Source organism: Peromyscus eremicus, chromosome 23 (assembly GCF_949786415.1).
Source record: "Peromyscus eremicus chromosome 23, PerEre_H2_v1, whole genome shotgun sequence".
Lineage (NCBI taxonomy): Eukaryota > Metazoa > Chordata > Mammalia > Rodentia > Cricetidae > Peromyscus > Peromyscus eremicus.
Window position 1 is genome coordinate 26053312 of NC_081438.1, and position 18677 is coordinate 26071988.

Genomic DNA, 18677 nt, shown 5'->3' on the forward strand with positions numbered 1-18677 from the left:
AGCCTCCAGGTGTGAGGTTCTTAAAACAAGATATTCTCTATGACACTTGGATTGCAGAGTTCAACTTAAACAGAGTTTGGTGAAAAGCGAAGTTTCCCTTTGTCCCAGGACGCAGGAACCTTCACTTCTCATCTCATCACGGGAAGATGAATGGCGTGGCTATCGATGGGCTTCAAGCTTTCAAAGGCGGCTTTTATAGAGGAGCACATGCCCTTTCTAGTCTCTGTAAGGTGGAGGAGTGGTTTTCAATGGCATTTAAACTGGGGTGTTAAATAAAAAATCTCTCTCTACAACAGCATCCAATATGGCCTGGCAGTATCTCAGAGAATTTAGTTCACAGATTTGCGAAAATTCCATTAGCTTTAATTATTTATCAGCAGTCGAGTTAGATTACAGTTCTTGACCTATTTTCACAGTGGATGGGCCACCCAGCAATGGAACAGATGAATAGTCTTTTTCCTAAACTGAAATAATAGAAACCTACTTTAAAGAAAGAATGAAACCCCAAACATGTAATTACCACGATGCAGACCCTGCCACATTGCCTTTGTCTCGGGATAAAATGTACATCTTTGCGAGGTTTTGGTTATTAAATAAGATTATCTTGAAAAGGAGAAACTCACTCATGCTATAATTTCTTCCCATTTAAATGTCTTTGCTCCATTTAAAGCATTCTGTGTCCTGGTGGAAAGTCTCAAATGTAATGGATGTGACTTTAGCACTGTCCCAATAACATTGGGTGATGCGAGGGCCAGCTACCTAGAGCCAGAGAGACTGGAGAAGGTGTGGAGATCAGGTGTGGGGCTCCAGTGGGTATGTGGTGGAAGCCAGTCAGTGAGGGACATAAAGGACAGACACTGTGAGCTCCCAAGCAATAGCAGCTCTGCCAGGATCTCTGGCTGAAGAGCCAGGGTCATTTGTGTCCGCCCCAGAGTGCCAGATCAGAACAGAAACAAATCAAGGAGAGAGGGGTGGTTCCAGATGGGCATGGGTCACGCTGTAACACAAGGACTGGTGGATGCATGGCAGCTCCTTGGCCTATTGCAGAACTCAAGGCTTCGTTTAGCCAGTGTCTGGAGAATCCTGGCTTCCTCAAGACCCTGTAGCAAGTCCATTAGGTTAAAACTACTTGCTATTTTGCCATTTCTGCATTTTCTCAAAAGTAGAGTTTTTTAGAAGCTCTAATATCCATACTCCAATGCTGTTATAAACTTCTGTATTCATCTCTAACATGGTCAACATCAATAGATCTTTCCCTCCCTCCTTCTCAAAGACAGCATCTTGATATGAGTCACGCTGGCCTCAAACACACTATGCAGCTGAAGATGACCTGGAACTTCTGATCCTGCTGTTTCCCCCGATGAATGTTGAGATCACAGGTGTGCACCACCGTGCCTGACTATGGAACTTGGTGCATTACACACGTTAGGAACTCACTCTACCACTGAGCCACATCCTATCCCCTATTGCTCTCAATTTAAAGAAAACAAAATGCTGAGAACTAAAGGCTGTTGGGAGCTCAAGACCACGTTTCCACTCTGAGGACCTATATGCAATACAGACAAGAAGTCAGATGTTTAAAAGCATCTGTGGCCTAGCACCCCCACTTGGCAGGGTGTGCAAACACTGGCCTGTCTGCCCAGCTCCCAAATCCTCGGGTCCTAGAGTAGGCACACGCTGCACAGCTTGGTAGACAGAGTTGGGAATGGGAAAGAAGAGGAAGCAACCCCAGATGCCTGTGCCCAGTTCTCCAAAGGAGTCGTTTGCCTCCCAGGTGACTCCAATGTTCTGCAGCGCTCTCTCTCTCTCTCTCTCTCTCTCTCTCTCTCTCTCTCTCTCTCTCTCTCTCTCTCTCTCTTGCAGCGTGCTCGTGTGTACTGTGTGGTTGTAGGTGTAGGGACGCGAGGTGTGTGGGAGTCAGCTGTCATTCCTGAGGTGCCGTCTACCTTGTTTTTTGAGCCAGGGTCTCTTACTGGCCTGGAGTTTACCAATTAGGCTGGCTGGTCAGTGAGCCCTAAGGACCCACCGATTTAATCTCTTCAGTGCTGGCATTGTAAGTGGACACCACCATGCCTGTGTGTGTGTGTGTGTGTGTGTGTGTGTGTGTGTGTGTGTGTGTGTGTGGTTTGTTTTTTTTTTTAAATGTGGGTATGGACATCAAACCAAGGTCCTTGTGCTTGCCCAGGAAGCACTTCACCAAAGGAACAACTTCTCCAGACTTCTTCTGGGCCACTTTCAAAGTAGATGGTCATATCTAAACGTCTACTTGTATTTCAGAATTATAAAAATATTGCTGTGAGTTTACCAAAGATAGGATTCACATGTTCCTTACATCAGACACCATTTTAATGTCCACTCTGAGTGCTGAGTGGGAGTCCTGGTCCCTGCCCCTCAAACACCTCATGTCTTGGTAAGAACGAACCCAGATTAGGGTGCCTCGCAGATTCTGAGTTCTTTGCTGATGGAGTTCAAGGAATATGCTGGGTGAATGAGCAAAGATGCTCTTCCCAGACTGGCTAGTAAGGTGACTCTGCAACTCCATGTGCTAGGCAAGGGCCAGGCCCTAAAGGCGCCTTTTTACTAGGGTTGTCTCAGGAACCAATCAGGAAGCATGGCCCCTCCTCTCACCAGACACACCCACTGCATAATTTATTTAGGACCTTGGGCCCTGCTAACATCCCAAAAAATGGCTATTTAAAGGTTAGAATGCAGATTAATCCCTGGCTTGGAGTTTTTGCTTCTAGGAATTTATCCCTAAGACTAACCAGAGAAGTAGGAATAATTTATGCACAAGAATGGTTAGGTAATGTTTAGGGCAGGGAAAAAAAACTAGAATTACTTATTGAAGATAAGCTAGTTTTGCAGTATAGTGGACTATTGAAAACTGATGAAATTATTTTAACAAACTGCAAATACTGTTGAATCAAGTGAGTGGTTTACATTTCTTTTTGTTTTTGAGACAGCATCTCCTGTAGCTCAGCTAGCTTCACTCACTATGTAGCCAAGGAGGACCTTGAATTTCTGATCATACTCTCCATCTCCTGAGCTCTGGGGTTATGGCATGTACCACCACACTTGGTTTACATGGTGCTAGGAATAGAACACAGGCTTTGTATGTGCTAGGCAAAAAGCCACTGGGATACAGGCCTAGCACCGATTTCTATTTCTTCAACAGACATCTGCTGGACAGTACAGGTGCTCTTTAATCCTGAACAAAGCCAAATGTTTCCAGCCAGGAACAGAGCTGCATGCCTGTAATCTCAGCATTCGGGAGGTAGAAGCAGGAAGACAGGAAGTTTAAAGTCAGCCTTGGTTATGTAACTAATTTCAGAAAAGCCTGGGTTACATGAGACCCTATAGCAACAAACAAAAACCCAGTAAGTTCCTGTGCCTCCTATACAACATAATCCTAAGTGTTTGTTTTAATTTTTATTTATGTTCATGTGTTGAATGAGTTGCTGTTCTACTCGTGTGATAAGATACCATGACAGAGGCAACTTATAAAAGAAAGTATTTAATTGTTTACGGTTCCAGAGGGTTAGAGACCTTTATGGTGGAGCGCAGGCCTGGCAATGGGAAGGGCAGGAATCTTCTGAAATCTCAAAGCCTGCTCCTACTGACTCACCTCCACCAGCAAGGCCACCATCCCTAACCTTCCCCAACAGTTCCACTAACAGGAAACCGTATTCAAACCTGAGCCTATGCGGACCATTCTTATTCAAACTACCACATGCATGTTTGTGCACATGTGTGCAGGTGCCCTGAGGCCAGAAGATGTTGGATTCCGTGGAGCTGGAGTTATTGGCTATTTTGTGAGCCATAATATGGGTGCCATGAACCAAACTCAAGTCCTTTGGAAGAGCATCAAGTGCTCTTAACTGTTGAGCCATCTCTTCAGCCCCTAATTGTTTTAAAATAGGTAGTAATCATGAATAAACAGACAGTGAAGATAAGAAACCATGCCCAATAGCTATGAACTCAATGTAAAAATCATACATTTACTGAAAACATTTTTGTTATTTATTTACTTATTTCACAACTCATTTTCAAAGTGTGATCTCTGTAGATTATGATGTCACAGTATCAGAAAGTTGTACGGGCCTAAAAGTCACATGCAAATACTCCTTTTTAGGATATAGCTGGTTTAATTTTCTCTTCTTTATGCTGTATGCATATTTCTATGATGAGCAACCCCACTTTTATCATCAGAGGAACAAGTCTCAGGAGAGAATGTAGAAGATTTGAAATACCATAAACCAACATCTAAAGAACAAAGATGGTCCCTACACAGCTCCAGTGTGAACAGACAGAGGGTATCAATATTCAGCAGACAAATCTCAAAACAAGGACAGGGTGTGTGTGTGTGTGTGTGTGTGTGTGTGTGTGTGTGTGTGTGTGTGTGTATTTGACTTAAAGGCGGACTGAGGCACAGCTCAGCAGTAGACCATTTGCCTAGAATCCCCCAGTGAGGGGCTAGGGACAAGACTCAGCCTAAGAACTGCTTTGTAATATCCAGACCCTTGGGTTCAATCCCTAACAATCACAAAAACAAACAAACGTTTATATAACTTAAAGTTAGATCTCAAACATGCTCCTTCCAGATCTGGTCTCCATTTCCATTGCTTCCTCATCTGAAAGCCTGGCCTCAATTTTATCCATCATTCATGTGTACATCGCTTTATAAAAGGAAGATACACGGGGAGGGGGTTCCTTTGTCTCATCTTAATCATGAACACATACTGTTTATTAATATTTAGTAGCTTCACAGAGCTGCTCAGGAGTAATTAATAATAAACGATGAGCAAATCTACTTGCAGACACAATGCTTACTGCACACGATCAAAAAGAGGCTGGATCCTAACTAGGTGCCCAGTGGCCCATGTGCAACCAGCAAATCCGCAGAGATGGAATCTAAATGAGGTCTGTTTGCACATGACTGTCCCCCTTTCCCCTTCTAGTCATTTCTTATGGAAAATAACACAGAGACGGGGACTGGCACAGGAAACGCAGACCATAATTTCTTAATTTCTAGATGGAATTCTTTATGCCACATGGATGGCCTACAAAATGTCTGATGAAGCAGGCAACTGAGGAATGGAAATCTTTGACAGCAGCTTTTAAAACTATTTGAAGATGTCCTGACGCATTTCAAAGCATGCCAGCACCTAACATGGGAGGGAAAACAAAATCTTCAGGGCCGAGTGAAGCATCCTGACTCCAGTCCTCACCCTGAGTGCTACATGCTGCTAAGAAGAACTCAACTTCATTCTATCCAAGAAGGTCCCTTTTGGGACATCCAAGAATCTGCTCCTCAGTTCCATCCAGTGTTATCCAATAGGTATCCCCAGAGAAACCCTTCCAGACTAGGGAGCTGAGTTTTACCATGATAGGCAAGGGCGGAGAGAAAAGGCACACTCTAGAACATTCTAATGTTCAATCTCCAAGTTTTCTGATCCACTGACTTTTCACTATTCACTAGTCTGCAGTGCTCCAAGAGTAGTTACCTCTCATCATCCACACGGGATTGGCTTCAACCCTGTACCCATCTGACACAACATCCGTGGATGCTGGAGTTCCTTACATAAAATGACATAGTACTGACACAGAACCGACTTGTACATAGCCACACAGAGCATTTGTGAACCTATTTTAATTTCTCTTTTGTTAAGGTTTTGGGGGACCTATAGAACTCAGGGACCTATAGACAAGTGCTCCACCACTGAGCCATGCTCCCAGCCTTTCACTGAGAGAGTCTAGGACAGTGTTCTATAGCTGTCCACCGGCCCCAGCCCTGAATCATCTCTACATGACTGCAATGTTATGTTTCTAGCTGTTATATTGGATCATTTCAGGAATAAGCACAGCAAACAAATTAATAATTTTTGCACATTCAATATAGATGAGAATTTCCCTCTATTTTTAATCCATATCCAACTATAATATATATATATATATAGAACTTGAAGGCATGGAGGGGCTGTCAACTACAGAAAGAGCCATTTAAAAGCGTTAAGAAAAAGTGTAATACTCAACAGAGAAAATGGCTTTAAAATACTTCTGAAGGCAGGATGTGGTAGTGCATGTCTATAATCCCAGATCTTGGGAGGTTGAGTCAGGAGGATCATGATTCTAGGCAAGCCTGGGCTATCTAGAGAAACTGGCTCAAAAAGAAAAAAACAAAACAAAACACCCCACAATTTAAGAAAAACAATCAAATAAATACTTTAGGAATTCCTCTTGACTACCCAGCCTGGCATCTGTACAGTCAAAGAGCTTAGCAAGGAAACTCAGTGGAAGGCTTCAGTCTGCTGTCCAGAGCCGCCTGACTGGCTGGCTGAGTCATCCAGAAGTTCACAGATGTCAAAAGCAGCTGCCCAGACTTTGCTGTTATTACCATATACGGCTAATATAGATCTACTTATCTCCAACCATCATTCAGTGGGGCTTCAGTAATTTCCACACCTTATCCTCTCTCTTCAGAATGTCTCGATCTGCAGCCTGGTATGTAAGACTGTGCACCTAACCACAGGACCTAGAACTATCTATCACCCTGGGCTGCAAAATGTGTACACGGCTAAGTGTTTGAATAAGGTCAAAGTCCAAGGCTAACTGTTTACATTCCAGCGACATCAAAGGAGACTTGCACGGGGTAGTAAGGCTTCAGAAACAATTCCACCTGAGCAGTGCCCCCCGCCCCAGTGTTTTTATCACATACTCAGGAATAGTTTGAAAAATTGTGGTTGGTAGGGATTATTTTTGACCTATTCCCTACTTAAATAACAAAATGTTTTCAGGTTCCTACAGGCTGGCAGAATTATCTGGGTAAGGGCTAAAGATGTCGCTCAGCTGGGAGAGTGCTTGCCTGGCATGATGAAGTCCTGTGTTCATAAACCTAACACAGGGCAAACATCTATAATCCTAGCACTGGGAAGGTAGAGGCAGGGGGACTGAGAGTTCAAGATCGCCCTCTGCTAAAGAGTAGAAGCCAGACTAGGATGCTTGAGTTCCTGTCTGAGTAACAAAACAAAACCCAACTCAAAACTAAACACACGTCCCCCCCCCCCCAAACCAATCAACCAATCTAAAAAAAAAAAAAAAAAAAATTAAGAGAGAATTATCTAAGAAAATGTTCCATTCATGGATTCAATCAATAAATGACTATGGAATCAAACCTACAGACAAGCAAAGAAAACCTTCCTTAGGCCTATCTCCAACTTCCCGCAGATGGGAGAACAGACACCCATTCTCGGGATGGCCAACAGCTGACACTTCGTGCCTCCCAAGTGTGCCTCCCGGGAGTTCAAGCCAAGAAGACAGAGCAGAGGGGGCTCGTCAGTCTCGCCTTCTCCTTCCATTTTCATGGTCTCCATGTAGCAAATGGAAAATCCTTAGCTACAACCTTTAAAGGCTACAAAGACCTAGGAAAAGCAACTATTGACAGCAGGAGATACAGAAGTCCAGGCCCTGAGCATCCAGACATCTACTCGGAGGTGAAGCTATTTACGTCCACCTAGGCTTCCCCGAGACTCGTGTTTTTTAAAAAGGAACTAGGGTTTAGTTAGCATGGTGGTTCATACTTGTCATCCCAGCACTCGGGAGGCTGACACAGGAGGATCATGAGTTGGAGGTCAGCTACAATGCTGAAGAATACTGCTCTCTAGTTATGATGTGGCCATTTCTACCTTGCAATCAGAGCAGCTAAGATTGCACACTCCCGAGACTCTCACAAGCCTGGGCATCCTGAGCTGGAGTGTAGCTCGGTGGTGACACTTCGTGCCTCCCAACTGTGCCTCCCGGGAGTTCAACCAAAGAAGACAGAGCAGAGAGGGCTCGTCAGTCTCGCCTTCTCCTTCTAGTGCTTGCCTAGAGTGCAGGAGGTTCAGGTTGGATCCCCAGCACCACAAAAACTGGCTTACAGGACTGTAATCCCAACACTTCAGAGGGAGAAGTAGGGAATGCAAGAGGTCAAGGTCATCCTTGGACTTAACCAGTTTCTGGCCAACTGGGGCTACATGAGACCCTGTCCCACGGAGTGGGAGGAGTGTCACCAGGACCCTCACCTGAGATTCCAGTCACTCTCTCCTTCCTGCTCCCCACCCCCAGCTCTATATGCTCCATCCCAGCTTCCAATCACAACACCGAGGGCTTTTCTGACAGGCTTTCCAGGGGATAATGCAAGGGCATTTCGGGGCTGGGGGAGTAGCACTGCTAGAGGAGTTCTTACAGGCTCATCCCCAGCACCCATAAACTGGGCATGGTAGCACACGCCTGTGTCCTCAGCAAGCAGGAGAGAGGCGGGAAGATCTGAAGTTCAAGATCACCTTGAGGTACACAGTGACGTTGAGGCCCATCTGGAGTACATGAGACCTTGTCTCAAAAAGCGGGGAGAGCAGAGAGATGGCGCTACAGGTCCCAGTGCTTGCAGCAAACCTACCTGCCCGAGCTCAGGCCCTGGGACTCCAGGGCAGAGAGAGAGGTAACTTCTGCAAGCTGCCCTCTGACCTCCAGATGCCAGACGTCTGCACACTTTTTTTTTTAATGGGTGCTGGAGATTAAACTCAGGTCACATGCTTATACAGTGAGCACTCTTACCAGCTGGCCTATCTCCTCAGGCCCAGAACATTCAAATTTGTAGAGATATACAGGAAGAAGTGCTAGCTAGTGGGCCAAAACTCTCTACCAGGCAGCCTTAGTGTGAAGAAGCAGGGAAGACTACCTGGAGGAGAAAAGGAGATATGCAGAACTTGGGGTTCAAGAGGCCTGGTGGGTGGGGAGATGGATCAACCAGTAAAGCACTTGCCTTCCAAGAGGGAGAACCTGAGTTCAATCCCCAGAACACATATCAAAAGCGGAGCATTGTGGACAGCTAAGCTGAAACCTGCAGGTCAATGAGGAGCTTTGTCTTAAACGAAAGATAGAAGGTACCTGGGGAAAGACACCTAAAGTGACCTCTGACCTCTGCCCATACATGTGCACACCCACCAGTGAGCACATGCACGAACACACTAAGGCTTGACTCACTTGATTGGTTGTACTTCCAATGGTGCTCAGCAGCTCCCTGTTCTCACAGTTCTATTTCCTAAGCCTCCCAGTAACTGAGTTGCTGCCCTGTGGAGCCTTCAGGACACATCCTGAAGGGTTGTTCTGGTAAGTGTGCCAGGTTTAGCAAGGGGTTAAGGTCTGACCACATCCTACAGAAGTCTGATAGCAGCATACACATGCCAGCACCAACAAGGATCACCAAGTGCAGATTTACCATCAGTCTGCCCATGGGACATGTGGGGTTTGGGGACCCGATGCCTTCTACCCTAAGCTATCTGGATAGGGTGCCACCCCGAGACCTGCTGGCGCCCCGCTGTCTTCTAAGCTGTGTTCTTCTGGAGGTACTAGAGATGCCTAGACAGGCCAAGCCTTTCAGGTCAGGACACGTGTGTCACCGACTCCCTGGACCTCCTCCTTTCTGTCCCCAGATGCTCCCTTTGGACCTCAGGCATGGTGAGCCTGAACGAGTGATCAGGACCAGGGCAACTCTTGAAGAGCTATTAAAAGTCCCATTTGCCCACTAGGAAGCACACAACCAGGACAGGGTCTATCCTCTAAAAAAGACACTTTCTTACAATTGCCTTTTTTTTTCGTTTTTGGAGTTGGGGTCTCATGTAGTCTAGGTGGGTCTCAAACTCTCTAGGCAGATGATGGTGTCCTTGAACTCTTGATCCTCTGGCCTCCACCCACACGTGCTGGAATTACAGGCTGCTAAATGCAAAGTGTTTGTTCTGCCTGTACTACTCCAGAGAAATGAGGGAGAGGAAGGGTCCTGGTAAGACGCCAGTCATCGGCAGGCGCTAAGCACTAGTCCCCTAGCTACCTTGTCACGATGTACTTGGTTCACACAGACAGGATAATGTGCGTAGATGGCAGATAAGGAAAGGATGAGACCCAAACAAACCAACCCAGAAGGAAAGTGCAGGGCAGATGTATGATCCAGGAAAGGGATAGGAATGGAGCCAAGGAAGGTATGGACACAGAGGTTGAGCAGAAAGGGAGGGAATCTAGAAAGAAGACCCCAAAAAGGGGCAAAGTGAGGTGCATATAAGAAAAATGCGCCGGGCGGTGGTGGCGCACGCCTTTAATCCCAGCACTCGGGAGGCAGAGCCAGGTGGATCTCTGTGAGTTCGAGGCCAGCCTGGGCTACCAAGTGAGTCCCAGGAAAGGCGCAAAGCTACACAGAGAAACCCTGTCTCGAAAAAACCAAAAAAAAAAAAAAAGAAAGAAAGAAAGAAAGAAAGAAAGAAAGAAAGAAAGAAAGAAAGAAAGAAAGAAAGAAAGAAAGAAAGAAAAATGCAGGGTAACTAAAAGGCTCGACAGGTAAAGGGGAGTGCTGACAAGCCTGACCACTGAGCTGGATCCAAAGGACCCCACATAGTGGAAAGGTAGAACCAGCTCCTTCCTGCAAACTGTCCTCTGATCGCCACACAGACACCACGGCATCCATACCTACACATGTTCATGCATGTACACACTAAATAAATGTAAAATTAAAAACCCTATCAACAGGGATCCAGCGGTTGAGCTGGCCTGAGAGAACACTGCTCAAGGAATCTAGGCATGGACTAAGTGATAAAGGACAGTCACCAAGGTGGTGAGGCCCTGTCCAGAGCCTGCTGTAAGATCAGGACTCTGGCCAGAAGCACAGACAGAGGCTTGAGGCCCTGTCCAGAGTCACATACAAACACAGGTAGTGCAGCCGTGAGAGTCAGAACAGCAGCGGCTCCGAGAGGGTAAGGAGGTGATTGTGAGACTCAGGCATGGCCATTCAGGAAGGCTCTTCTGACTCTGTTGAACACGAGCACGCCTGTGACAGGGTTTAAGTCCACTGACTCACAGGTGCTCGCTTAGAAGCCCCCAGCAGCAGGGGAAGGAAGGATTTGAGGGAGGGAGAGCGGATCTGGAGAACTGTGCTCAGTAGCTAACAGGAGATGGTCCACCCTGGGTCGGCAAGCTCCAGCTAGCCAGCTAAATCCAGCTGGCTCCTGGTATTTTTATGGTCGGTGAGCTAAGAATGGTTTTTACACTTTTAAATGGTTACATTTAAAATGGTTATGTAAGTGACTACATAATATCCTGATTTTGCCTTTTGCCCAGCCAGGTCTAAAATATTTAATGCCATACCCTTCAAGAGAAAGTTTGTGGTCAGGCCTGTGGTAGTACTGGGCCTGTCATCCCAGCTACTTGGGAGACTGAGGCTGCAAGAGTAGAGGTTCAAGGCCAGCCTGGGCAGCTTGATGAGACCCTGTCTTTAAAAAGAGAAGAGAAGAGGAGAGGAGAGGAGAGGAGAGGAGAGGAGAGGAGAGGAGAGGGGAGGGGAGGGGAGGGGAGGGGAGGGGAGGGGGAGGGGAGGGGGAGGGGGAGGGGGAGGGGGGAGGGGAGGGGAGGGGAGGGGAGGAGAGGGGAGGGGGAGGGAGGGAGGGAGGGAGGGAGGGAGGGAGGGAGGGAGGGAGGGAAGGAAGGAAGGAAGGAAGGAAGGAAGGAAGGAAGGAAGGAAGGAAGGAAGGAAGGAAGGACGGACGCTTAAGAAGCTAGCTTAGAGTTGACCACTGACCCAGAGTCCCCAGTGAGTGTGTCAGGTTCAGTCACTAGCACCAGTCACACACACAAGTGTGGACCTCTGACCTATCCTTTCTGCTTGTCCCACCCTCTCCCACTTGTGAGAAGGATTCGCCTTAGCCGTGTGGTGAACCAGGTTTTGGAACCCAGGCACGTGTGTGTCCTGTGAGTGTCAGAAGCCCACCATGATCTTGAGTGAACTGAAAAGGTATAACCCTCACCCCAGTGAGTCCCCACCCCAGACTTCGCAGACTGAGAGGCTGCTGTGAATGTCCAGTGAGACCTGGACCAGAATGTGTCTGGGAAAGCTCAGAATGCTTCTGGAATAAAAATTTATTCCTGCTCGTTTATGAGCCTGTTTATCACCAACATCTACTCTCTCTTCTCATAAACGTTGCAACTTGACATCCTATCTCAGTCCAAGACATATAGCACATGGGGCAACAGGGCAGAAATCTGCCCAACCGCCAAGATGCGACTGGGCGTTCTGCTCTGTGCCCCGTGACCCTGTCTCATCTACGGGTCAGGGGCACCTCAGTTAGGCCAGTTCCAGCTCTCCCTCACTAAACCCGTCTGCAGGGTGGAGGAAGATGTCAAACTCAGGCTGAAAATGAACCCAGGAAATCTGCACTCCAGTCTGTATGGAAAAACCATCCCAACCAAAGAGCTTTCTTGTTTTTCTGTGTGTGTATATGTGTATCTGTGTACATGTTTATGTGCATGTGTGCACATGTGTGTGTGGGCCAGAGCTCCACAAGGTGATGTTTGTAAGTGCTATATACATTATTTTTGGGGGCAGTGTCTCATTGGCTTGGAACTTTCCAATTCAACTGTGTTGGCTGCCAGTGAGCCCCAGAAATTTACTGGCCTTCTCCTCCTCCTCCTCCTCCTCCTCCTCCTCCTCCTCCTCCTCCTCGATGCTGTGATTACAAGCACATTATCCAATGACAAAACTAGAGCTAGAATCATGGCTCTCAAGTCTCACTACCATTTCAGTGCAAGTGGTTAATTAGTAGGGAAGCAACTTGGGCCAGGGTGAGTCTTGCTGCTTTGAGTAAGGCTGCAGTGAGTGTCAGGAATGCACTTGTGAGTATCTGCTGTGTGCCTTGCATGCATACAGCCAAGAAGTTAATTAACCCTCACAACCCCCCCCCCCATTCTTCTATTTTTTTCTTGTCATATAGGCAGGCCGGCGTCAGACTTAACAGTCCTCCTGCCTTAGCCTCTGTGTGCTGGGATTACTGTAATGCTACCACACCTGGCTGGTCCTGGACCTTGAAGGGGGTGTTCTGCAGGGAGGACAAGACACAGACAGCACAGCAAGGCAATTTCAGGAGCCCATGCAAGGCGGGGACACAAAATCCTGGGCTGAAGCCAATCCCTCCTCCAGGCAGAAGAAACTTTCTCTTGGAATTCAGAGCACCTAGCATAGAGTTGTTCATCACCCAAGACAACTGCTTTACAGGACAGAGAACCCCAGTGAGGTCCGGCCACCCCAAAGTTGACATTCCTAGGACTTTTAGGACTCACTTGATGGAAGTGTTTATTGAGTGATCTAAAGGGTGGAGAGGGATCATTTCCACTCCCACTCTTGCCCCTCACTCACAGCTAAATAAACAAGAGAGACTCAGTTAAAAGGCAAAGAACACAACATTAAACATGATTGTGTTCAGGCTGGAGAGGAAGGCCAGACAGCTTAGCGGTTAGCTAAAGCTCAGGCAAGGGCCAAGCTGAAGGTCACTGCCAACTCCCAGGTCTAGACTGTGGGTGGGTAGCCTAATCATTTTCAGAAGACTTGAAGCTACCTGTGATGGTGGTTAAGGCATGGTGAGTCTAGGCATGAGGAAATTATTCCTAGTCAAGTGGGACATATACGCATAATCCTAGCACCCAGGAGGCTGCTAGTTCAATGCTATCTTGGGCTACAGAGTGATAAAATGCTGGGGGCGTGGCTGGGCTATAGAGCACTTGCCTAGCATGCACAAGACCCTGGGTTCCATCACCGGCCCAGCAAACAGAATGAATTAAAGAAGAAAGAAGGCACTCTCCGTCAAAGGCACCAACTGGGGAAACACTTGGAAGTGCTTTTGCTGACAAGCTGCCCGGGAGAGCCACTGCCGACAGAGGCCGGGTTCTATTTTAGTGCTAACATCGGGAAACAAGCTGAAGACACATGCGCCTCAATTCAGGGCAGCTGCTTTCCCAAACAGCTCAAAATAGGAACGCTCCACAACACACGTGCACTGGCACGCACACGCGTGCAAGCGTCCACCACTCACACAACCAGCAGGCCCCGAGTTGGCACAAAAGGTTTCATTTTCTTGTAGAGCCTGAAAACTCCAAACCAGACCAGTTCCACACAGTTGTTATAATCTTGAAGCAGGCTGCCTGTCACTCTTCATGTGCTGTGTGGGTCACCTGGGGAAAGTTTAATCTCAGCGGCAACTGGACCACAAGTGGCCCTGCTGCCGACCAACAGGTCACACTCTGTCCATTTGTCACCAGCTTCAGCACAGCAGAAAACCTGTTCCCACCCCTGCCGGAAGGGTGCTCTGTCTGGAGCAGGGACAATTCTGCTTCCCAGATGTGGCTGAAGTAAATGCAGGAGGCATGTTTGCCAGGGAATTGAGAGTTCAGGCAGTTTCTCGGCACTTGCAGTCTACGTTGAAAGGAGCAGGCTTCTGCCTAGCAGAAGTGAAAACAGATGTTCTCATGCAGGAGGAAGCACAAGCTGGGTGAAGAGCAGACTCTGGAGGCCGCCTCTTCTAGAGCCTCCACCACCAGAGTGCCTGGCCTTGTGTGCTGGAGGAAGGCCAGCAGATGCTCTGTCCAGGGACGCAGGGTGAGGCCGGATTCGTGGCTGGTGGAGGCTTACAGACCTTTTCCGGGCATCCTCAGCAGTGAGGCCTGGAGCCCCAGAGGAAACATACTTCAAAGGCCAGCCGTGAACCTGGGAGGTCAGCAGCTCCTCTCTCATGTCCTTGACACAAGTCTGCACTGTTGGAGAGGGGAGAAGAAAGCCGGACCCTAGCAGTCAGCAGGAGGAAACGGCTTCCTGACTGGTCCCTAGTGTGCCTCGGGAAGCCAGCCTTGGGCCCAGTCCACACTTGGTGGAGCATGCGAGGCTGAGGTTACTGTCCTGGTTCCAAAGAACCTATCTTTTGTGCCAATGGTGGACTCAACTTCATGAGGCCGATGGCTCCCTTTTCCTCCTTCCAGAAGCCCTACAAATCCCAGGGGTGGAAATGAAGGACAAGGGTGACAGGTGCTTTTCAAGAAATCCTGGCAAAGCCATGACTTGGGAGTGTGTCTTGTGCTGGGAAAGATACCCTGAACTTCGTATGGTCTCCCCAGTCCCCTACTTGGGGTATATACCATGTGTGCTTTTTAACAGGCCCCCAGGTTTATGTAAAGAACTTTCTTTGTACGGAGTCCATGTGGCAGGAAGAAGCAAGCCATAAGGAAATGGAGGGACGCTGCTGCAAGGTTGAATGGCCCAAGCAACCAAAGTGAATTGAGCAGAGCTGGGGTGGAGAGAGCCAGACCGCCAACCCCAACAATTCCCCATAACCATCCACAGTCTGACTCTAAGTTCTCCAAGGCCCTCTCAAAAGGAAACCAAGGCCTTTTAAAAAAAAGTCACTTGGAAGAGAGGTATCAGGCAGGTTCCTGAAGGCGGCAACAGAGGGAGCCCAAGCCTTCAGCCCAGTCCGAATACAGGTGCCTGGCAGAGAAACTGGCTTGTCCTGGTTACCAGGAGGTGTGTGCCAAGCTGGCCAAGAAAACAATAGCAGCGGGGTGGGGGTGGGGGGCAGAGGAGGAGGAGGAGAGACTCAGGGCTGCACTCACAGGAGTACTGTAATGATGGGGAAGCTGGAGGGGACAACAGATGCCCAGGAAGGACTGTATTTTTGCAGAAAGCAAGTGATTCAAGGTGAGCGTGAGGGTGACTGACTGCACTGCCAGACACGGTGAGGGAATAGAGGCCGCGGGCAGGCGGGCAGGAGTAGGGGAGCGGGCGAGAGTCCGGAGAACACCAGACAGTCCAAACTGCTCAGAGAGGCAATGAGACTAGTGCGGGCCACACAGCGGGGAGGGAGGAGTGCTCGCTAGTCTGCAAGGCTGTTCAGGATACACTCAGCAACTGCACTGCTGCCGTTAGTTCCTGATCTACTAGGACTGGAGAGGCAAACGCACCCCTTGGGAGCTCAGGACCACCCCCAAAAAAATGAGCCCTGCTCTCTCCACAGGCCAGCTTCACTGTCTGCTTACAACTGCATTCTTGGGACCCATCACCAAAAACAAAATTAAGGAACAAGGCTTTCTTTAAATAAAGGCAAAGCTGAGGCCAAAAGGTGAAGCCTCTTCCCTAGACTACTCAGCTGCTTACTCCAGAGCTGGTGGCAGCCATGGCATTCCTTCGGTCAAAAGCTCCCTGAATCTGAAGGGACTTGGGTTGGTATAATAGGTCAGTGGTAAGTGCTTGTTGTGGAAGCATGATGAACCAAGTTTGATCCCCAAGACTCAGATAAATAAGCAGGGTGTAGTAGCACGTGCTTATACTATCAACATTAGGGAGGTAGACACAGGAGGATCCTTGGGGCTCACTGAGCAGTGAGTTCCAGGCCAGTGTCTGACCGGGTCTCTAAAAACAAAGAGCATTTGAGGAAGGTGATACCTAAGGTTGTCCGCGCACACGCCCACACTCCCCCCACAAAACCCTCTGGTTATCTCTTGGTATTTAGGTAGCACAAGGCCATAGGTACCCCAAAGGATGCTCAAGTCTAACACTGCTCAAGTCTACTATAAAATGACACAGTGTTTATATATGATTTCCGAGTATCTCTAGATGACCTAATCGGTGCCGTCACACTTCTTTTTCACACGGATTCAATGGAACAGCTGCACTCTGGACACTCATGCCTTACTTTCTGACACTTTCAGGATTTCTTCTTCCCCAGCATGGCTGGTCTACTGTGGGCTGAATGTGAGGAGAAAGCAGCTGCAGATACTGAATTTGCTCAGTGTTCACTGTTCTCGAACGGTGCAAAACTACCATGAACTGGGTGGGCTGGAGAGACTGCTCAGTGCGGAATGCCTTGCTGAGCAAGCCCGACAACCTGAGTTAGGACCCAGACCCCGTAGCACACGCATCTGCAGTACCAGCACTGTCCAGGGAAGGCCAAGACAGTAGAATCTGAGGAAGCAAGGAGGCCACTCAGAGCAACAAAAGAGAACTCGACTCAAAAAGAACTAAGTCGAAAGGAAAGGATCGGCACCTGAGGCTATTCTCTGACCTTCACACATGTGCTATGGCACTCATACATATGAATGCATATGTACATATATACACACAAGACTTTTTAATTACCATGAACCAAAAAGTCCCTCAAATTTAAAAAAAAAAAAAAAAAGGAGGGGGCCCTTAAATCCTAAGAAGTTTAACCCACATTAACAGTTTGGTATATTTTCTTCCAGAAAAGAGCTGGATGAATCTGGTTTTGATCATTGGTATCTGGGTTTAGCACTGTATCACTAAGGTCTAAGTCACTGTCCCCCCTGTACCATATGGCCAAGAAAGAAAGCAATATTTCCTACATCTAACAAACAGGCACTGACTCTTCTTCTGGGCACCGAATGCTCAACCAGGATGGTCACAAGCCCCGGAACTCAGCTAGCCTTCGGCAGGTATGTGCAGTTAGAGCACACTGTGGACTCAACCGGTGTGGATCGGAGCCTCTTAAACTCTCATCAAAACCAAAGGCCAGTTTAAGGCTGGGGAGATGGTTCAATGCACAAGCAGGAGAAGCTAAGTAAAGCCCTCATAAAAGCTGGGTGTGGTGGCCCCTGTCTGTTATCACAGCACAGGGGAATGGGACAGGAGGACCTCTGGGGCTTGCTGGATAGCCAGTCTATCTGAATCAACATGTTCCAGTTTCAGGGGGACCCTGTCTCAGAAATAAGGTGGAGGGCTAGCAAGATGGCTGACCAGGTAAAGGTACTTGCTGCCAAGCCTGACAACCCGAGTTTAATCCTTAGAAACCACATGGTGGAAGGAGAGAACCAATTCCCCCAAGTCGTCCTTTAACCGCCAAATGCTTGCCCAGGCATGCATGCTCCCTCCCCATAAATAAATACATACATATACTAGAGAAAAGTAAGTGATAGAGAAAGATATGGACACACACACACACACACACACACACGGTCAGGATCAAGGGTGTGCTTTGAAACGCTTTGCAGTCTTTGTGGCAGAAGAGTGTCCTCAGGTGACACGTGGAACAGATGTGCACTTCAGTGGGCCCGGGACGCTGGGGCTGGCTCAACCATGACCTCGTTTCCACCTGAGCTTCGAGCAGCTCGTGTAAGGGCTCTGGCCACGGGCCCTGACACCCAGGCCTCCTCCCTTGCCAGCCCTCCATGACTAACCACAGCCACACTTACCTGCCACGTACTACAAATCTCAAAAGAGAAGTCACTTAGCCCACAGGACAGACTCCAGATGAGTCAAGTAGTATTTTTAAAATAAACAAAAATACTGGCTTAAAAGTGTAATTGATGTTCTATGAAGCTCTGAATTCTAGCAAAACTTGGTCAACCAGAGACTTGCTGAAATTCTTTAAGGCCTCAGTGCCTGCTCTGGGCCTGGCTTTCCTAGGCACAACATTCTAGTTGATATTCTAGAACACTTCAACAATGCAAGTGGGTAGGAAGAACCCATAAATGTCTTTTTCGTCATTGTTATTATGTAATTTGTGTGTGTGTGCACACACGTGCATGTACATGTTTGTGTAAGTGCAAGTATGACATGCCATAGCATGCATGTAGAGGTGGGAAGACAACCTCAGATGTCAGCCCTCACCTTCTACCTCCTTTGAGATGGGTCTTTCTTTCTTTTTTGGTTTTTAGAGACAGAGTTTCTGTGTGTAGTTTTGGTGTCTGTCCTGGATCTCGCTCTGTAGCCTAGGCTGGCCTCGAACTCACAGAGATCTGCCTGGCTCTGCCTCCTGAATGCTGGGATTAAAGGTGTGCGCCACCACCACCCGGCAAGGTGGGGTCTTTCTTGTTCACTG

At 48.0% G+C, this 18677-nt stretch overlaps 1 protein-coding gene across 1 annotated transcript in view; it reads right to left on the reverse strand.

Moving 5' to 3' along the window:
* Positions 1–18111, reverse strand: part of Cux1 (cut like homeobox 1) — a gene marked incomplete at its 5' end in the record, with an annotated part of 173087 nt that extends 154976 nt beyond the window's left edge. Inside the window, one exon of the mRNA XM_059249787.1 lies at positions 18049–18111. Coding sequence (XP_059105770.1) covers positions 18049–18111 — 63 coding nt within the window. The remainder of the gene's footprint in view (positions 1–18048) is intronic.
* Between the last annotated feature and the right edge of the window lie 566 nt (positions 18112–18677).